This window comes from Simochromis diagramma, unplaced genomic scaffold (assembly GCF_900408965.1).
Source record: "Simochromis diagramma unplaced genomic scaffold, fSimDia1.1 OVJJ01000343.1, whole genome shotgun sequence".
NCBI lineage: Eukaryota > Metazoa > Chordata > Actinopteri > Cichliformes > Cichlidae > Simochromis > Simochromis diagramma.
Window position 1 is genome coordinate 12,664,793 of NW_024386831.1, and position 21,331 is coordinate 12,686,123.

Below are 21,331 nucleotides of genomic sequence, written 5' to 3' on the forward strand. Positions count from 1 at the left end.
GAGAAGTCATGTAGAATTCATATTTCTTCGTCATTTTTAAAATTGATCAAGTAAATAAATCTCTGTTGTCATATTGACAACTAGCGACTAAAGGTGTTGTAGGTTTCTCACCATTCAGCTATGCTCTTGTGAGAACGGATAACAGAGGTCTCGATGTCAATTGGGTGATACCTCATCCCCCTCAGCTCCAGAGTCTCATCAAGAGAGCCCACCACATAGAGGGCGTCGTGACGCTCTGAGACACACAAACACCCACAGTCAGACTGTTCAGTTTACGTTTTGATGCTAGAAAATACTTAAATTAGCTTTCCGTGGAAAGATTGCAGACTTTAAGTTAGACTAAGCATTGGTCACTCACCTCCGCTGGCATCGGTCAGCTCAGTGCGCCGCAGGAAGCCCAGGTAGCCGGTCCTTGCCCAGACTGTCTGAGTGTCCCCGAAGCTCAGCTTGGTGTTGAAGTGGTCAGCATGCAGCGCCTCCTCCCCATAAACTGTGTAGTATCCTGTGGCATTGTGGGGACTGCTCACCCAGATCTGATACACATATTAGTTACAATTGGTGACTGTTACATTCAGAAGCACACACTTTGCTCTTTCTTCTGGTCAAAGTTCTGAGGCGCTACAAACCCAATATGATGAGTCACAAGCTGCGTATTCCTCATGCTGATCCCATTAAAGGGTATCAAGTATAAAATCGGTGCCAAATCAACATACAGATCTATTTGTTGTGGTGACCTCTTGAAATAAGGGAGAAGCTGAAAGTACCCCTGCAAACTTGTTCCAAAAAAACCAAAAGCCAAGTAAATTAATCACATTAACGTTGAACTGCTGTTCAGCCTAAAAGGTCACTTTGTGTAGCTTTTACACAAATTTCAGCAAGATGTTTTAAAAAGCAGCACTGATATGTAAATAGACATTTGCTTCTACTGTGCTGAATGAATTCTGCTGCTAAAAATAAAAAAACAAAACACCTTAACTCTAAGATGTTTTTAGGTTATTGCAGAAAGCGACTGTACCCTGCTTTAAAGAGGACTGAATAATAAGTGGTTTTTCTTATTGTCTAGAGGTTGCCTTAGAGAGTGGATGGACTGAGGGACTTCACCAAGGTCTAGTATAAGATAAATATGGATTATTTTAAACTGCGAATCATCCAAATCCAAATCTGGAGATGGAAACAAGCACAACAAGTTCCCTTTAAGCACACAGAAGACTGACTGACTGACTGACAGCTCTGCTCTCTTAAAAAACAACTCACCTCTCCTAGATGGGAGTCTCCCAAGGGTCCTTTAGTCTCCGTGTTTGCAATGATGACTTTTACTCCAGGGAGGATCTACAGCAGCAGACAGCCAGGACTCAAATTAACAAAAAAAGCCCTGGAAGCAGCAGCGTTACACACTATGTTGCTGTGTTTCAGTTCTTAGTTTTAAATTAGGCCGTACCTTTCCAGACTCCATCAGTGGCAGGCTGTGCGGTGACCCTCTCTCAACCAGGCGAACCCTGAAAAGACAAAGTGAGCAATGTCATATCCACTGTTTTTGTAAATATGACACGTAAATAAAGGAAAGAAAAAAACTTTGAGTACTAATTAGTTCAAAGTCGGGTCATGTTTTAAATGTATATGAATGCATACTGTCACAGTGTTCCCACCTATCGTGCCGTAGTGCTCTCATGTCCACATAAACTGTGGTGGGATCTGGTCCAGCTGTACCCTGGGGAAAAAAGAAAGAAACAAGTAGATCCAGATATGAGTCAATAACGTACGTGCTACAGCTGTGGCATTAACGCTGCATGTTGCTTAAGTGGAGTGGGGTTTGGAAGCTGATTATGAAACTACTGCTGACAAAGCAAGGGGCAGCCAGAAGCCAACCAGCCAGGCTGCGATAGTTAGGACTCTGGCAAAACCTGGGCCATGTAAACACAAATACCTCCATCACCTGCTCTGTGGGAAAACCTGGAACATTTATTTAAATTCTAAATAATAATGCTTATAAAAAATGACTCAACAAAGTCTAAACATCATTTGTTTTGATTAAAAATCAAAGTACTTCCGTGCAGCTGAATTCTAAGTGATTCATTTTTCAAGTGCTGATTACAGCTGTCACATATAGATCCCTTTGTGTGGGATTTGTCATCATTACTGCTGTGAGACTGGTCACAACAAATTATGTTTTCCATCACTCGCTTTGCCAGTCTACAGCCAGAGCACAAGCCAGCAATGAGTCGCTGCACCGAGGTCTGTGAGTCACAGCCAAACACAGAAAGCAGGATTCAGTTTACTAAGCAGAGCACATCTACCTGAACGACCACCTTATTTTCCACCCTGATTTACGAATAAATTCTTTACAAATCCTACCATGTGGATTCATGGATTTTTTTTTCACATTCTGTCTCTCACAGTTGAAGTGTACCTCTGGTGCAAATTACTGACCTCTGTCATCATTTTAGGTGGGGGAACTTGCACAATCGGTGGCTGACTAAATACTTTTTTGCCCCACTGTAATATTGTGGATTGAAGTATGAAAGTACGACATAAACTCTACTGATTATACCCTAATTTACTGAGTCGTAGCAGAGTTCATGCAGCCAGCTCATTGTATAATGTGTGGATCATGTATCTAAACCTGCTGTAGAGCAATGATCAGGAGCCAGCTGATAGAAGCAGGACTCGGCTGAAATAAATAGTGATACAGAAGCTGAAGCTCATCGGGAAGAGAAAAAAAAACAAGCTAAGTGCTAAAAAAATAGTGAACTGTGGCTAAGCATGACAAAACTTCATGCAAAATAAATGACAAACGTGAACACACAGAAACAGACAGACCAAGCAGCAGAGCAAACAGCCACTCTTATCACACAGTACCTGCTCAGCCAGTTTCCCTAACCTGTTGGGCTGACAGGACAGGGCAGGACAGATAAATAAAGAGATATATGTGTATGTATTCAGATACGTGGGCAACTCTCATACACACTCAGACACACACATAAATCATCAGGGACTGAAAAAAATAAATAAAACTATAAAATAAAAGAACAAGACCAAAAACTGACAAAAGTCAAAGTCAAAACATGACTTATTTCACAGTTTTTATAAACTGGAACTAAATGTAAGATGAACCATTGCACTTTCTAAACTCTTCCTTAACATGCAGTGAGCTGGTAAATCAAGGTTTTGTATTTCACCCTTTAATTATCTAATAAAATACTTTTATTTAATAAAACACCGCACAAGAATTTCATTAACATCTTTGCCATGAATCTTTGCCCAGATTCATGGCCTGCTTTGGCTCTAAAACACTGACATTCATTCATTCTGGACTTTTCCCAGCCCTCCCCCTTTCGCTTCTAATTTTCCTTGACCAGTGGGCCTACCTGCAAACAGATCGCTACGTTCACCCTGCAGCCGAAGGTGGTGCTCACAGCTCTCGGTGAAAGCCCCAGGTCTTTGAAGATCTTCGAGAAGGACTGAGTGAGGGCTATGCGGGGCCTTTCCTCTGCTACCACCATGCAGGTACGCACACAGGACAGGTTCACATTTCTCAGCTGGATATGGGGGGAAAAGAAGATCAGTAAAACCTACGAACTTGAGAGTGATAAGATTATTTTGGTCTTTGCAGAAAAAAGGAGAAAAATCGTTTCTGTGTTCTAATATTAATAATTATTTTTATTAGGCATCTATTAGATCACAGACAGATCAGTCTTAAGTGCTGCAGACAGTAATCAGCAGGCAGACACGGAGCAGTGAAGTGCTTCACCATTGAGTACCCTCACTTTGTCTTGATAATTATGGCGCTGGTGCAACAGCACCGCAGGGAAAAGGACTATTTGAAGAGAATCACTTCAATTTTGTGCAAGAAAAACGCTGTGGTTTGTTGTTTCCCCTCAGTGACACTGTTCAACAGCTGAAGAGACAAACTGACCCGCAGTGCTTCTGTCTGTGAACCCAGTCCTTTGGTGCACATCTCCATGACTGAGTACGAGCAGAACGTGACGCGCACTTTGTACTGGCTGACGGCTGCAAGCCACAGAGATGCGTTGCTCTCCAACTCCAGCGGTGGAACCAGGATCGACTGATGGCCTGAGTACACACTGAAACAAGAAGATGCAGGCGAGAGAGTAAACAGGAATCCACAGAAAGAAAAGATAATAATCTGTGTCCAGATTTTCAAATGTTACTGGTGGTCGTTTGTTGAGAGCCCCTACCTGCACAGGCACCAGAGAGCAAAGCCCAGGCCGCAGTACGGGTCCAGACAGATGGCGATCTGCCGGGATGGGTAGAGCTCACACTGCAGCTTAATGGAGCGACACAAGGCACTGGTGGCAGCATGAGACATCTAGAAGAGACAATATGACATAAAAAAAAGAAAAGACTGGGCGCTGCAGTAACATTCAGGGATTCATTACTTCACAGCAGACTAAGAACCTTTTAAGCCTTTACTGTTGTCCTATAAAATCAATCATAACTCCAGAATGTGCTGAAGTTCACCCAGTCAAACATGCCGTTTGTTCCTCTTTTTAATTAGACTTGCAAATCTGTCAAATAGGACTTCATAGTTTTTTTTTTGTAGTTCATTTCATTTATAGGCAAGTATCTGAATCCAGTTTTTCCAAATTAAGTGTGAACAAGAGGTACAGCTAATGTTAAAATGTCCTGCGACCTGACACTGAATGCAAGAAAAGTGCTTAAAATCAAGGACTTCAAACCTTACTTTCTTTATATACCCTTCAAAAGATCAAATGTGCTTTTTATTGCCTCTTGAGTAGATTGTTGTAGTTAGTTACATGTCTGATAGGTACTAACATCCTGGAAAAAGGGGTTTTAAAGGGGGAAATTAGTCTCCTGATATATATGTCTAAAGATAAGCATTTGCCACCTTTTCTGATAATGATACACTTGATATCTGTTTGTAACAGGATTAATTGTAAAATCTTATTCATGAGTGCCTTAATGGGCTAGCCTCAGATTATCCCCATCACTCTCACGTGGTGGTCGTCTCAGGTCATTTGCTTAGGTCACTGGACCAACAGCTCTTCGTAGTCCCAAGATCCCACCTAGAACTTCATAAGTGTTTTCAGTTCCAGCTCTGAAACATCCTACCCCTCCATTTCAGGGTGTGCATTAACAGGAACAAAAAGAGGCAATATGATGGCAACATGTGAATCTACTGAACCAGACAGTTCCTTCAACATACTTTGACCCCTGCCAGGATGCCTGTCGTGGACACACTGAAGTCCAGGTAAGCCAGCATCTCTGGGGTTGGGGGCTTGTACATCTGGGGGCTCTTCTTCCTGGGGAGATCATCTGTAGGATGAAGAACGAGCGAATTAGGAGAACGTTCACTGCAGAAATTGATATTAAGCATTTGAGTGTGTGTACATAAATTACCAGTGTCCAGCACGGTGGGCCAGCTCTTGATGTCCACAGCAGCAGCAGCTTCTTTGGATTTCAGCAGCTTCGTTATTGCTTGGGTTGTCAGGATGCACACTGACTTGCTGACCTTTACCACAGATAGTAGAATCTAACTACATATGTTGTGTTGCTGTTCACACTGTTTTCTATTAGACAGTAAAGCGTCGCTAACAGAGCACAGATACATCTGAAGATCACTGACTTTAATGTATTTTTTAATGCATACAATCCACATTGACTGCCATAAGCACTTGATGTGTCCCCAAACAGCCTCTGTGTTACCTCAACGATCATTTTGACGGTGGGCAGAGTGGTGGCCAGGTTCTGTGGATGCGGCGGTCTGACGGTGACCGGCACACAGCCAGCGTACAGGCAGCCGTAGAAAGTGGCAATCAGGTCAATTCCTGCACATAATGTTTGTTTATATATATTTTTTTCTCTTAAACCCAATGGAGTGAGGATGTTTTAAAAGGCCAAGAAGCACAGGGCAGCAGATGTTTGTTTTTTTTTTACCTGGCGGATAGACGAGTGCTACGTGGTCTCCAGTGTTCAGGCGTCCCATCAGAGCTGCTGCCACTCGCTCTGCTCGCTTGTGCAGCTGCAGACAGGAAGCTGAGCTGGACACTGTGCCCTGACGAGAAAGCACAAGAGTAACATATATCTGCACCGTTCTCTTTATTTAATTCACCATCATCAAGATTTATCAGTCCACAAATGTCTAACAAGCTAACTTTGCATTACAACTTTTTTTCTTTCCTCTTATGAAAACTTGAGTTGCAGGAGTTTTGCATCACTTTAATGAAGTATCTTTATTCATGACTCACTTAATTAAACTGAATCAGGGTAACAGATAAACCTGAGACAACAATCTTTTTTTGTAAAAAGGTTTTAAACTGAATTTCAAGGAAATTTACTGTAATAACACATCAGTGTTACTACCTTCAAAACCACATTCTATTTAGAGATCTTTCTATCGATCGTATTTGATCTTTCTTAAGTCAAAGTCCCAGTATAGACACTACCTTAGCATTGAGAACCAGAAACAGAGGATGGTCTGGAGTGGCCTGAGCTCTCCACTGTAGCACATCCTGAATGTAGAGGAACTAAAGGAAGAAAACACAAAATTAACTACAAAGATATCAAAGTGTCACACAGAAAAATCTTGTCTCACTTAATAAATGGTGTTAAATATTGTTGCATAATGGGACAAGGCTGTTTTTGCACATGAATAAGAAACATTTAAGGGGTAGAGCACATGTGCAGATGATGATCAAAAGGCAAAAAGGTGTAATGCATGATGGGAAAACAATCTGAGTTATGTGATGCCTGTGTTTTTTGCAGAAGGGAAGGCCATCTCTCAGTTGCATGTACACTCAAAAAAATAATTCATTGGATGAACGTAATTTTATCTTGCCACTTATATTCCATCTAAACAAATCATGTTATATTAATCCATCTTGGTTGTGTTGTGCCAACACGATATATGTGTGTAGGTTTAACATAATATTAACATTAACATTCAATTAATTTGACTTTTGTTCAATCAACATGTTTGCACCACGTTAGTCTAATTAAATTTATTTAAATCCATCTTATATTGTTTAAACACTTTGGCACATCAAAAGTCAGTCTTGTCACATGAACTAGTAAAATATTTGTTTCTTACACCAATGATAATCTTGTTGAATGAATGAAATGTAACTTATGTCTGTAGTACATGTTGTATTCATATTACATAATGTTCAACAAAAAAATTTGTTTTACAGCAACTTCCAATCCACCCATCTTCTTATCTTTATCTGGGCTGTGGAAGTGATAGGGTAAGAGGGCCAGGGTACAGACTGGACAGGTCACTAGTCTATCATACAGAGACAAACAACCATTTGCACTTCAACACATTTGGGTAATTTAGAATAACCAGCTCCCCTTACAACTGCATGACCTTTAACTGTGGAGGAAACCAGAGTACGCAGAGAGAACCCACTGCAAACTTTGCCACATTGTGGATTTGAACCCAGGATCTTCTTGCTCTGAGGCAACAGCACGAACCACCACGGACATTAATCTGTCAATACAGTCTTAACAAAAGTAGGAAAGCTATGCTTGATGATGCTTTATGTCGTTGTCCTTGACAAGTTAAACCATAAGAAATAGTAACAGCATACACGTGATGTGGTTGTCTGCCTCTTGTAACCCCAGTGATTTTCCTGTGGTTTGACATCTAATGTGATCTTCTGAATTTAGCGGGTCGGCTCAAAAAAATGAAATTGGGTGGTTGTTACATGCACAAGATCCAGACTTGTAATTTGAACTAAATAATTCCATGTTTCTATGGTGAACGTAATTAAATCATGTAGCATCTGCATGAAATTCAGCAACTTAATTTGTTCTTGTTGAGATGACATCATACAATCTAGTAAGAGTGGCTGGATCCAGGCAACTCGTCTTTGTAACATCCGTGCTGTTCAATTTCCTGACTGAGGTTGTCCAACCAACTGAAGAGCACATACATCTAGACTCAGATTTCTCCCTCAGGTGTGGATCCTTACCTGTGTCTGCAGTGTGTGAGCAGAGGTGTGGCATGGATGAAATGAGGATGACTATCTACCTTACGTGCCTGGTCATTGTCCTCCAGCTGTCCCAAGTCTCTCCCGCAGGCTTGTGCTATCCTCTTGCCTGCCACCAAGTTTCCCACTATCATAGAAGCAGGACCAACCTCTGTCCAGCACAATCAAAGCATCATCATCATACATCTCAGTGAAGTTAGCACCAAAAATCATTTTAAGGCAAACATATTGGAATAATTATTGTTGTGTTTTTGATCTCAGAGTGAGGTGTCTTGTGGTCTACCTGGCTGTTTCTGTCTCGGCTTGGGCAGGTTAGTGACGCATGTGTGAGGGCACATAAGGACATTGCAGGGGTGTAAAGCACCCTCCAGGAAGCGCTGCTTGGTCTCAGATATATGGATGCCGCCGAGGGGAGCCTTAGGAAGCGTGTTAGCAGGTACCAGAGCCAGGCAGTACACCCCAACCTGATGGATGCTGTCTATGGCCTGAAAACAAACAGCGAGGTTACACAAAGCTGTCAAGTGACAACTTTTACAGTGCCTGCTTTATATTTTTTTTGGTAAAGTTTGAGATTCATTTATTATTTTATAAACATGTAAATTCAAAAATAAACCAAATCAAAACAAAAAATATTGAGGACCTGGAGGACACGGCTCATCCACTGGAAGCTGTCTTCCTCTGAGGCGTCTGGCCTCTGCTCTGCCACCACGACGATCCTCTCGTCGTGCAGTACAGACACAGAAAACACTGCGATCCTGGGGAGCAAAGCAACACCGTCACAAACTGGCTGTCCTGCTCAACAAGAAGTGCAAACTTTCACAATTTCCATGCCGCTTCCTCCTTTACCTTCCCCTGTACACAAACTTCATGGGCTCCACGGCCAGCGCTGTGGCAACTACGTCATCAGCGTTATGTCTCCGCCCACTGACGACCATCAGTCCATCCATCTTTCCCACAACAAACACAAGGCTGTCCTGGAAAGAGTCACAAAAGTTCATGTGGTGATCCGCACAACACACGAGCTCCTGGTGCAAAGAAATCTGAATGCCTCAAAAGGTTTACAGACGTCTTATAAACTATCATCAAACTCTTCATCCAGGAGCTGTCATGTCCTCAAAGGGAAAACAATTATGCTTCAAACTCGGAAATAAAAAAAAACATCACCATTTGTCAAGTGATAATTACACTGGTATGATCATCTCCACGATTTTAACAAATAAACTCAGGTCAGCTCCATCTTTCACTGGTTTGAAAGTCTATAAACACAAAAGCAATCCTTCAAAATAAAGAGATTTCCGTTTCTTTCTTTCTTTTGAAACTGCTGAATAATCCAATTCAGAAATAAACTGCCGACAGGGAGTTTAGTGAAATATCCTAAAAGAAAAATTAATCTTTTAGACTAAAATCAAATGCCATAGCCTCAGAGACCGTTTTCTTCAATTCTGTGAGCACGTTAAATTAAAATACGAACAAATACCTGCAACAATTACAGAGATGATTGGTCTTTGCGCATTGACTGGATGGACCCTTTAACTGGGCAATCTAATGTTGCAAATAGTTAGTTTAGTTAGTAAAACATTTGCATATTTGTTACTAAACTCACTGTTGACTAACAACCACTAACACAAACCATTGAGAGTCTTCCTGAGTAATTTAGAAAATCACAAACCAGAGTAGAGGCAACAAGATGGTAAAACTGACAATATCACATGTGGTGCTTCATGCTGATTATTTCTGACAGATATTAATATCTGTTCTATTAAGCAGAAAAACCCATTATCATTATTTTTATTTTTTGCTGCCAGAACTGTCACAGAAGTACTATGAGATCTGAAAGGACAGTTAAAATGTACCTGTGTAAAGCTGTAAGACTGACATTAAATCAAAGGAAGGTTAAAAGGAAATCTAAAGAGGAACTTACTGGCCCTACAAAGCCCAGCAGTGAGGTTCTAGTGAAAGGTCGGCCACTGATCGGGATCCCAGACGGTGTTACAGGGACAGTCTGCAAGAAGATACAACACTATTAAAACCAAACATCAAAACAAACAGATACTGCCTTCACTTAATAGAAGTCCAATCAGATAATGACTCATTTAATTTTAGTGCTATCAATTAAGAAGATTTTTAGAAATGAAATTACACTGCACATATGAAGTGACACTCATGAATAATAAGATTAGGAGAAAAGCACTGAATCCTTTGTCACACCTGACCACTTACAGAAATAACGAAACACCAACCTCAAAGATGTTCTTGGTCATGCCTGGGAGGCCGTAGTAAGCGACACCGGTGCTGCCTGAGCTCACGCAGATCTCTCCGACCTCGTCTGTCTGACAGAGATAAGGTATTCCCTCGGCTCGCACCACACAGACCAAGGCTGGAAATGCAAAATGGACACAGAAGGATGGGCACAAGGAAGAATGAGTCATAAGGTCAATATTTAAATCGATTCAAAGATCCCGGTTTGCATTAAGCTTTTCAAAAACTTCTATGAAACACTTCAAAAAGTTCAAACAGTAAAATTTGGTAAATAATTTCATTTAAGTTGGATGTGGTGATTTATTGGTGATGCGTTTAAAATGTTGTTTTAAAAGAGGCTTTTAAGGTGAATATTTTGCTACAAGCACTTTTATATGGTTAGATATTTCAGTGTCAGCATGTACACATTTTTTTTTTAATTTTTGAAAATCTCCTTTTTCTCAACCTTCTTCAGAATCAGTATTTTAGTCATTAACATCAGTAAAATGTTAATAATGTGCATGGTATACTGTACCTCCAGGCATGACCTGTCCCACATCCTGCACTGTAAGAACAGAGAGTTTCTCCTCAGTGTCCACACGGATCACCCCATGACTCAGCCCACCCATGGACAGCACCGCCTTCCCGGGAGGAGGAACCCCCATTTCTGGAGGTCTGCAGGACACACAGTCATGCTATTACTTAAGCCATACTATCACTTAAATTCTTCCTTTTCTGCTTACGGCAGTCAGACTGAGCCATCTACTGGTGTAGTACAGTGACAGCAGTACTAACACTTAAAAAGAAGATATGAACTGGTTCTGGAGAAATTTAATGACTCTGTGGCTCCATTACATTTCTTAACTCTTGCATATATTTAAATTTGCATTTCTCTCACTAAAAATAGTGCCAGCTTTTCTACTTGAAGCATTTTCTTGCCTCCCAATCCGTCTGGCATCGTAATCCTCCTCCAAAACTGAGCTTCACAATTAGCAGAAAGCTGTGAGACTCTACAGTCTGCGCTGTGATCAACAGAACAAATCTCCCTTCCTCCCTGCAGGAACCAGCTGATGTTGCAAGCATGGTGTGACATAACAGCAGCACAGAAAGCCAAAGAGGCTGCTTTTGTTCTCGTCAGGTGCAGTAACGGAAGCGCACCTGCGGATGGCGACAGTCATTGCTTCTGAAGAGCTGGCACATGGACAGATCACCTCAGGTCGCAGCCCACGTGACTGAAACACGTTGAGGAAGGCATCGCAGGAGGATATCGACCCTGGGGTAACACACGCGCACACACGTGCACACACACACGTGCACACACACACACACAGAGCACCAGGCAGACAAACAAAGCAAATCAATAATAATTTCTTGGGACTCCAGGGTGTTGTTTTATTAAATGAGCCTCTGCAGATTGACTCACATGGGTTAGCTCCGTCAGCAACGATAAGCATTCGCAGTGAGCTCAGGCTGATGTCTCTCTGGTCTCTCTGAGCCAGCAGAGACCAGTGCATGTCCCTCGACTTCACCACTGCTACCCGAGCTGCACGGGGGACACAAAGACAAAAGCAATGACCGACACAATCATGACCTCTGTGGTCCAGTTTGACGAGATCATAAAACCAGACAGCAAGGAGCGACGCAAGCTGACTCAGTCGCCAACAGATGATTGAGCAGAGCTGTGGATCAGTTTTATTCAGGGCACACAACCCCAGAAATCAATAGGTCCAACAAATGATCTCTTTAATCCATCCACTCGTCTCAAACGTGCACTGAGAATCAAAACAGTAACAAGCAGGAATAAAATCTGGTCTTCTTAACAATAAAACACCTGAAGTGTATCTTCCCTAAGGTAGCTTCTTGTGAAAAGTGTGCTCTGTCCTCGTTTTCCGAATTAAACAGCAACAAAAAAAGATCTAAATTCCTTACTAACCCTAAATAGATGGACTGGCCCTTACCTTTATATGTGTGAACCTTCATTATCCAAGACAGAGGGTTGACTTTCATCAGGGAGTAGGGAATGCTGATCACATGCATCCGATTCATGACGCTCTGCCAGGAGAGCAGTAAGCATTGAGATGAGCTCCAATATATGCCAGAAATGCATCACAACTAAATGAGGTCACTGTAAACACGCTGCAGGTTATGATTTTATCTGCCAAGAGTACAAAAATAAGCCTGTTTATACACGTAACAACAAATCACGTATGACCTAAGGCACCGGGAATTCTCATGCATGTTTGAAAGCAGTCAATCAAAGCTGGGATGTCTGTGTCAGTGGAAGCAGCTTTATTTTTCACAGGTTTGAAACTCCTCAGTGGTTAGATAAGATGCTTTTTCCCCCCCATCAGGACTTCATTAGTTTGAATGCATTTACATACTGATAAAGGCCTCAGTGGGAAGCCGGTTAGATAAGTTTCAGTTTTTATCTGCAAACTGAGCTCAGATCTCCTCCATTTCTCATTATATAAGCGCCCCATTAGCTCTACTAGAGGTCTGGAGACTACTTACAGTGAGAACACCATGCCATAATCCTGCTTCTCTCTTGAAGTCCAGGACGTTGGTTATCGTCTCACCTACAAATAAAAAAAGGAGAATTTTTCAAGGTTAGGAGCACAACACAGTTACATAAGTTTCTGTAATTCTGACTGTAGCAGCAGTGGTTTGAGTAAGCCAAATTAAGTTACAGAAACAGATCCGGAGAGTCTCTGGGGGTTGCTGGTGCTGTTTGCAGTTACTCAGAACAAAAGTAGGACACTAGAAGAAAGGAGCTACTTTATGTTCTCTTTCTTTTTAAGCAGACCTGACCCAGGTATGATGGAAAGAACGCAACCAACTGAGCAGCTGCATTTATCAAATGAGACTGTGTTTACACCTAAAAGTGTCTCAGAGCATTTCTCCTGCCAGCACCAACTGAACTTTCTCCATGTCGGAAGAAGTGATAAATGATGGAGGGAAAAATTGCAGAAACAAAGTATGACCAAAAAAGTAAATTAAGATTCCTCCTCACCTTCAGTGTAGCCACAGGCCTGCGTGAGGGCATGACAGTGAGCCAGCATGGCTGAATGGGACACTGTGATTCCCATGGTGCTTCCTTCTTTGCTGGTTTTATACTAGATGTAAGAAGCATAAAGGGGAAAAAAAACAGTTTCATTAGGAAGAAAAAGGATCTGGTAAAAACAAAAACTGCCTAATAAGTTGAATAAGTAAAAAACAAATCCAGTAAAAACCATCGCGTCACATCCTTTGATTAAACCCCACTTACTTCTATGTAGGCAATGTCGTTACTGGCTTCCCGTATTGGAGGGTGCCAGTCTTTTGGAGGCTTCACAACATGTTTTCCATCTGTCACAAACCACAGCAACCGCGGCCAGCCTGCAGAGACAGAGACATGAAGTCATCTCAAACCAAATGAAACTATGCACACACATTCACAATGAAAACAAAACAGGCTGTACCTTTGAAAGTGGCAACCTCCCCTGTTTGTGCTTTGGGCAGGCCTTTCTGACAGGCGTCAGTGGTCAGTGCCAACGTGACGCCGCAGCTGCCCAACAGAAAGCCGATCTGTTGACTTCCCGCATCCTGGGGGAGCAAAGAGAGTATCTGTCACACACAACGATCAACTACTAAAAACAGAAAAATTCAAAATAACTTTGAGAAAGGATGCGCCGAGGGAATGTGGGAATTGCTAATGGAGTGAAAACAAGGGCAATGACAAGAAGAAGAAGAAGAAAACAAAGAAGAAGAAGAAACCTCAGAGCATCACGGCAGCATCAAAGCAGCAGCAGGTGAGCAAGCGGAGTGACGGCCAGTCACTATTAAAAACTCTACTGCTGTGCATCAAAGCCAGACTGTAGCAGGAATGAAACCCGAGATCTGACACACGCTCGCTCCTATTTGATTGGCTGTGCAAATGAGCTTATAGCTAAACTCGTGCTGTGCAAAGTGCGCTGCTCAGAAAAGCAAAAAAAAAAAGGTGGGAGACTCAAGATGGGTGGGGAGAGGCGGAAAGAAAGAAGAGGAGGGTAATAGGAATAAAGAGAGGGACACAACGAGAGGACGAGGAATGATAGGAGCTGACAGAGTGAGCAAATGAGCGTCTGACTCCTGAGAACAGTTGGCCTGTGATCTAATATTTTGACTAGAATAACACATCATTTCACCTCACTCAAATCTCATTAATTACAGCACAGCGTCTGCCAACAGCATGCTTATAAAGGGCAATCACGAACAGGCATTAATATTCAGGCTGTGCAACTAATATGGATAAATTTAGATCGGCTTGAGCTGATCGATGCTCTGGGAACCGCAAAACATCATAAGCTAATACTCCGCATTTAAACATTTAAGAGATCAGATTTACAAAGATGTGATTTAGCATAAGGAATGTCAAAGAGAGTGAAGATTAGCACTGAATCAAAAACTGCATCTGACTTAAGTACGTCTCTCATGTAAACACATTGAGGTCAGATGTCCAGTAGGGGTCAGTAAAACGTCAAAATTCACACATTCCCAGGAGACCCTCATTGCTTTACCTTTCTGGTCAGCGGCACTTCAATAGGTACAGGTACGAGCTCCGCCAGGAGACAGCCGTAGAAGGCCACCATGAACATCACCGGATCATTGTTGGGGAAAACAAGTGCAACCTGCAGGTGTGTTCAAGACATGGTTACAATACACCAACATTACTGTTTTAATGGACAGTATTGTGGACTGACGGTGACACTAAACATGTCATACAAATAACAAAGCGTTTGCTTTCTGCAAGGCTTTAAAGTTTAAGAAATCATTGCTTTCTACCAGAGAGTTAGTTGACAACTCCAGCTTCACAACAATAATATTTATATTTTCAATAAATCCTTGGTTTTAGTCAACAGTCAGTTACTCTATCTTGGCTTGGGTCTGTTTTCTGTTCATTAAACGTGAAACTGCCGTTTTTGCATCAGACAAAAATCACACATGCACCATCTCGCACCAAAACAAACAGGCATCTCAGCCAGCCTCCCCCATCTTTTTAGATTATTTTAGAAAAAAAGTCCAACCACAACGATTAACCCAAGCAAGTCAACTAGACCCAAGCCGAGCCGTTTTTGCAGCTTTCCTCTGCTCAGGGTGAAACTGAAAGCAGAGGAGCAGAGGAGAGCCGCAAAACAACTTTAGAGACCCTGAAAATGAGATGAAATTAAATGTCTACACATAAATTAGGTTTTTAAACTTTACAGTTATGAACTGTGCCAGACTGGGCTCGCTCATTTCACTTTTACGTTCCCAGTCAAAGATTTCAAGGTAATAATGCAGATACAGACTTGGCTTAACACAAACATGTGAGGAATGGGACTTTCCTCTCTGCTAAGAAGTAAGGAAGCACTCCATTAATTATTTCATAGGAAAAAAAAATATTGTTTTCTGCTATATTAATGTTCCAAATTCAAATAGAATATTAAAGCTTTTAAGTGGATCTAAAACAACAAAAGTAAACGCAAATCAGAGAGCTGGTCACTTTTTCATCTAGCAGGAAAAGGCAGTAACTATATTTCCCAAAAGGTTCCTATGTAGGAATACTTTCAGCCCCCTGTTTTGTTTTGTTTTATTTTATTTTCTCACGTCATTGAATTTATTTGGTGATTAATTCCATGTTGAATATTTGTAATAGTGCTGATTGATTGAGTGAAATGCCAAAAAATGTAACACATTCAATCGCCACCGAACACACTGTAATATATCATGACTTACTCTGTCTCCAGGCACGAGCAGAGGCTCATTTCTGCTGCTCAGCTTATTAAGAAGCGTATAGGCCAGTTTCTGACTGCGGGTCCACAGTTTACCTGCAGAGGTTAACACACATTGTCAACGAGTGCCTTTGATTTAACTATTCTAACCTGCAAAACAACATTTAAACAGCAGAATACATCGTGTCTGTTTTTCAAAGACACAGTGGATGAAAAGAGGTGCTATTCTTTTCCATCTGAATTGTCATTTTTGGGCCAACATCCACAGGCTAACACCTACCATAGGTGAGTGTGTAGACGGGCTTGCCAGCATTGTCGAGTGCTGTCAGGCAGGGGCTCTTGGGCTGAGTGGTTCCCCACCTTTGTAGGGCTGCTGGCAAGGAGGGAGGCCAGTTGGTCACCACCCCAAGAGGCTCCCCTTCCAGGGGACACATCTGCTGGCCTTCTGGCTTTGGCTGGTTGGGATCTGGCTGCTGGACTGAAAACATGAAGAAGATGAATTGGACATCTTTAAGACTTTGATTCGAATTGAGCGTAATATAAGCTCCTGAGCTGCTTGATAAAGAAGACCGGCTAGTCTGCAAAGAAATGGTAAATATGTAAATTAAACAACACTTGTAAGGAGGACAGGGGAGGAAAGAAAGAGTGTGAGAAAAAAAAGACAATGAGGAAGGTGTGATGGAAAAGGAAAAGCTGGAGGATATACAGTGAGCTGTGTTCTGTCCTCATGAGTCTAAGCTGCCTATTATTCCTACTTGTGAGAAACTCGAAGCTGCTGCTTACTGGAAATCAGTCTCGCCTCGCCTCGCTCCTTCTTTAAGTACTCTATTGACTTCTGGATTTGACTTCCATCTCTTCATCTCTATTCTTACCTTCAGACTCTCTGAGCAGTAGAGTTCAGACCTGTTTAAAGAAGCAGGTAAGCCATATCTCTGCCAAATATAACATTTTTATCAGTGTTTGGATCCTACCTCTGAGTGTGTTTTTCTGCTCACACTGAAGCTTGCCATACCACAAGGAGAAGCTTTACAGTTACCTGCTGATGCACTGCTATTCCCGCAGCATTTTCATTCACTCAGTGTTTATTCAGAGTGGCAGAGTACCACCCAGACCCACCGATGGGTTTGGTTGGAATGGAGGAAATGGTTAGGAAGGGCTGGTCCGGTCCGTGTGCACTTCCCTAAAAAATTCCCTTTCAACACCTGGTGGTCTTCGGGGCCAAAATAACCACCACTGAGCTAAAACCGTGCCTTGGTGGTTTACTTGTGGGACCTGGCAAGGTCACAGTCACATTTTTATCTCAGCCACAACAAGAATTAGACAGATCACTATTATTAGAGCTGGAAAACCAACGCGATGTGAGCATCACATTCGAAAGAGTAGGAGTGTGAAAGAGTTTCTCTTCACGAAGATTTATTGATTCAGCAGAATCACTGTAATTACATTCAGGTGGGCTTACCATCCAAAAGCTCCTCAAAGTCGTCAACAAAGAACTCGCGCAACGGTGGACGCTTTGGTCTCTTCAGTGTATTGAGCAGCTGCTGGATTTTGTTGGAGACGCGACTGTTGACTGGAACACCTATAAAATGAGTTTTATGGAGATGAAAAGACAAAAAAAAAGGTTGGGAGGACATAAACATGACAAGAAAAAAAAAACATGTAGAGAAATACAGACGGGAAAAAGTGGAGATAATTGTGATGGCGCAGGTGGGACGTGGGCATGTGCAGACAGATTGATTGAGAGATTGATGGAGGACGGGGGTGGATAAGGGAGGGACAGATAAGGAAAGAAAAGGAGACAAGGTCAGTGTGTTTTTCTAATGAGGCACAGAGGACAACCAGCTGTCAGTCACACTGTGGCAGGACAACAAAGCAGTGGAGCACGAGGTCCTGCGCTGTACAGTCACCTTAAAGACATAGTGTTTTAGTAGGAAGTCTCAGGAATCACTGCGAGACCTCAAAGGCTAAGAAAAAAGGAAATCAGGAAACGAGGAGCCGCCTCGCCTGCTGCCTAGCAACAAAGATGTACTCGCTGCAGAAAATGATTCATGAGGTGTCTCAAAAGGTGCCTGTTTCATGCTATAAAATATAGACAGTGAGAGGCTAAAATCACCTAACCCCGACTTAGATCAGAACACAGATAAATGGTCTGACATGCATGTTACACTTTAAAATTAACCCTTAAATCGTTTTTTTTATATAAAAACTGAGCCAGATCATAAAAGGAGAGAAAACAAGACAAACAAAACAACAAACAAAATAACAGACTCCGAATGAAACTTGCGTTGTACCGTTAGAGTCATGTTTGAGGTGAGGTTCAGTCTATAAACATCATCAGACATTATTTTTACCCGATAAATATACAGTTAGCTTTAAAAGGGGGGCGGCTGTGTTCGACAACCCAGACAGCCACGGGAGCTAAAGGCCACAGCTGCACACAGCTTGCCTGATTTATCTTACTATAATAAGCCTAGCTCAGACAGACCCTGCCTCCTCATGCAGGGACAGATGTACCAGGGATCGACCCTGTGGGGGTCAGTGCAGCACCTGATGGACCAATTAGACAGCAGCCCCTAACATCCTGGCTCTGAACTCCCCCACCCACCTCATCATGAGGCTTGATCGTTCATATCTGGACCAACCAGGACCCGTCTGTGATGATGACGATAATTAATGTGTTCATGATCTTATAATGAATGCATTTACAGCCATAAATTGCTGTAGTAATCTCTGGCTCTTCCTTAATGTGGGACAAAATGTTACACCACGTCTTTACAGTAAACAATAACAGAGTTATAGGATCGGGCTAGTATTAGTCCATCTTTTTCCTATTGTTAACAAATCCCAGCCAAAAATTGTCTCTGGGGCCCAGTCTTGCTGAGCACTTTAAACATAAAACTGCGTCATAAAAACACGGTCCTGTTTTTTAAAAACATTCAATTTCCTGTGTCAGCTGGGCACTGCAGCTTTTAGGATTTTCTATTCAGACATTTATATTTGCAAAGGTGTGTTTATAGTGACTATCTCCAGCCATGGATTTAGGCAGGATGGTGTACAGTATGTGAAACTGGCTCAAAATAACCCACAGTGACTCATAATGAGGGAACATGTTACCCACTGCAACAGCATGGTTCACTTGATGCATTTGTCATTGTTTCTGGATGATAATGGAGGTCGGTGGGATAAAAATAAGCCTTATCAGGGTACGGATACAATAAACACCTGTTCGTAATAATAACTTATTGTTGCTTTTGGTCTTTTGATAGGATAAAGCGATGTGGAAAAGAAAGTTTGCATAGGGCTCTGTGCAGTGCTGTGAAAACTAAGTATGGAGCATGACTCATCAGCTTGTAGAACCACATTTAGCAGCAATAACTTGAAGCAATAATTTTCTGTATGACTTTATCAGTCTCTCACATCGTTTTGAAGGTATTTTTGGCCGCTCTTCTTTATAACATTGCTTTAATTTCATTCAGGTTTGCCTCAATTCATTTATGCACAGCTCTGTTAGGTCTCGCTACATCATTTCAGCCAGCTTGAGGTTTGGACTTTGACTGGGTCATTGCAACACCTTGAGCATTTTCCTGTCTCTAATTCAGCCATTCTGTTTTCTGCTGTGGTTGGTATCACAGTCCTGTTGTATAACCTAATTTCAGCGGAGCTTTATCGGTCAGATATGACCTTGATGTACAGACGAGTTCATGGCTATCTTAATGACTGCAACGTCCCCAGGTCCTTTAGCCCAGATCATTGACAGATGGTCTGAGGTGTTTGTGTTGAGATGCTGTATAACACTTCCTAGACTGATGGACAGCAAGAGCTGTTTCTTTAAGATCACTGCTTCTTGTCTTTGTTCATTGTCACCATGTTAACAAACCTGAATGCCCCAGACCAGCAAACTGCCAAAACTTGTGCTTTTAAGAGTTATTAGATTAACTGCTACCTACCCTTTTAATTCCTATGGAAGTTGTAATGGTTTACTTTTCACAGTACTGCACAAAATTCCGTAAGAAATTTATTTTTTAAACGATTGCAAGCTGAAAACAGCGCGAAAATACTGAATTTGTATCGGCAAAATTTGTGCATAAAACACCAACACACACAGTGTCAGTATCCAAGTACAGATGGAGCCAAAGCTACTGTGTGACTTGTTTTTTCTTTACACACATCTATGTGTCAAAAAAATGCCAGCAGTCCTAGAGAGCTGCCATCAAAGAAGTCACTGCGTGGCTGCGGGCTAGCCGTCAAAGAAGAAGTGAGAAAGAGACTGACAGTTGTTTTCAGTTTGAGATAAGAAAACAGTATGTCAACATAGTAATTAGTCGCAAGGCCAAACGAAGAGTTACACCTCTGCTTAAACGCACTCACTTTCTAAAGACATTCAGGTTAGACGTTGCCTGAAGATGCTATAAACGGTAGAGCACTTGCAACATACTCGGCTATACAAACACAAACACACTCACATGCACACTGTATCACTGAATTCACTGTAGCTGTGCATATATTTTTTATAACACACAAGATTTGGACAAGTGTCACAGTAAACCTGACAGTGGAGGTGAGAGGCAGAGATGCAAAGACACACAAATACAAACGCACATACAGCAGAGTGCACATACAGCAGGCTGCCATAGAGCTGAAGGAGCAGTTATAAATACCATCAATTAAAGTGAGGGATCCTTCACCTCTCCACTCACATCCTAGAGGAGAGACACATCAGGATGTCAATGAAGCGCTCCTGTGAACTTTCTGGATGACGGGGGATTTATATGTCTGCACTGAATCATAAAACCACAGAACCCTTCTGAAAACCTTCGCCGTAACCCGAGGTGCACCTCCCCGAGGATGTAACTATGCATCGTGTTGACGCAACCCGCAACTAATGTGATTGGCCTGATCAGTGAGAGAATAACAATCATTGCCTCACTATAAGGACTCACAGATGTCAGCAGATTGCTGGTAGGAGTTTCCACAAACTACTGGACTTGGTGTGAGGGAATGTAAGAAGAAGTGGGAAAAACCTGAGGGGCAAATATGTTTGCGTGGGGACCAAGGAGGGAAAAGAGTGCCAGCATTTTATTTGTTTCCATTTTGGCTGGCATCTAAAGAAACAACAACAACAACAAAAAAAAAAAAAAAACACACCACAGGCTCTAGAAAGATTCGTGCAAAAAGTCTAAATCGGCCGTGAGCGTGAATGTGTGAGAAATCTACAGCTGCCACATGCAAGTGAGAGTGGGATTATAATGGAATCACACTGTTGTTTTACCACTTTCCCCATGTTTAGTAATCAGCATAGGAAAACCTGCAGTTTAGATCCATAGATTTAACCACTACTTCCTGCTTTTGTGTCAGCTAGGTTGTTTAGTATTTAAGAATCCAGAGCACGGGTGG

At 42.0% G+C, this 21,331-nt stretch overlaps 1 protein-coding gene across 11 annotated transcripts in view; it reads right to left on the reverse strand.

Annotated features, from left to right (window-relative positions):
• Nucleotides 1–21,331, reverse strand: part of dip2a (disco-interacting protein 2 homolog A) — an 89,604-nt gene that overhangs the window by 2,044 nt on the left and 66,229 nt on the right. For 3 of the 11 annotated variants that reach the window (XM_040027937.1, XM_040027934.1, XM_040027941.1), the window contains 32 exons: nucleotides 17,397–17,516; nucleotides 16,218–16,415; nucleotides 15,942–16,033; nucleotides 14,744–14,854; nucleotides 13,667–13,790; nucleotides 13,474–13,583; nucleotides 13,219–13,321; nucleotides 12,720–12,784; nucleotides 12,167–12,260; nucleotides 11,632–11,751; nucleotides 11,367–11,481; nucleotides 10,744–10,883; nucleotides 10,211–10,347; nucleotides 9,892–9,972; nucleotides 8,817–8,944; nucleotides 8,611–8,725; nucleotides 8,254–8,455; nucleotides 8,012–8,121; nucleotides 6,426–6,506; nucleotides 5,917–6,034; nucleotides 5,686–5,807; nucleotides 5,380–5,491; nucleotides 5,186–5,295; nucleotides 4,197–4,327; nucleotides 3,914–4,082; nucleotides 3,366–3,536; nucleotides 2,857–2,886; nucleotides 1,647–1,708; nucleotides 1,439–1,496; nucleotides 1,255–1,329; nucleotides 359–533; nucleotides 112–235 (listed from right to left, as the gene is read on the reverse strand). In XM_040027937.1, coding sequence (XP_039883871.1) covers nucleotides 112–235; nucleotides 359–533; nucleotides 1,255–1,329; nucleotides 1,439–1,496; nucleotides 1,647–1,708; nucleotides 2,857–2,886; nucleotides 3,366–3,536; nucleotides 3,914–4,082; nucleotides 4,197–4,327; nucleotides 5,186–5,295; nucleotides 5,380–5,491; nucleotides 5,686–5,807; nucleotides 5,917–6,034; nucleotides 6,426–6,506; nucleotides 8,012–8,121; nucleotides 8,254–8,455; nucleotides 8,611–8,725; nucleotides 8,817–8,944; nucleotides 9,892–9,972; nucleotides 10,211–10,347; nucleotides 10,744–10,883; nucleotides 11,367–11,481; nucleotides 11,632–11,751; nucleotides 12,167–12,260; nucleotides 12,720–12,784; nucleotides 13,219–13,321; nucleotides 13,474–13,583; nucleotides 13,667–13,790; nucleotides 14,744–14,854; nucleotides 15,942–16,033; nucleotides 16,218–16,415; nucleotides 17,397–17,516 — 3,703 coding nt within the window. Of the gene's footprint in view, nucleotides 1–111; nucleotides 236–358; nucleotides 534–1,254; nucleotides 1,330–1,438; nucleotides 1,497–1,646; nucleotides 1,709–2,856; nucleotides 2,887–3,365; nucleotides 3,537–3,913; nucleotides 4,083–4,196; nucleotides 4,328–5,185; nucleotides 5,296–5,379; nucleotides 5,492–5,685; nucleotides 5,808–5,916; nucleotides 6,035–6,425; nucleotides 6,507–8,011; nucleotides 8,122–8,253; nucleotides 8,456–8,610; nucleotides 8,726–8,812; nucleotides 8,945–9,891; nucleotides 9,973–10,210; nucleotides 10,348–10,743; nucleotides 10,884–11,366; nucleotides 11,482–11,631; nucleotides 11,752–12,166; nucleotides 12,261–12,719; nucleotides 12,785–13,218; nucleotides 13,322–13,473; nucleotides 13,584–13,666; nucleotides 13,791–14,743; nucleotides 14,855–15,941; nucleotides 16,034–16,217; nucleotides 16,416–17,396; nucleotides 17,517–20,595; nucleotides 20,638–21,331 lie in introns of those variants that run through there. The other 8 variants (XM_040027931.1, XM_040027940.1, XM_040027938.1 and 5 more) reach the window with 6 other exon arrangements.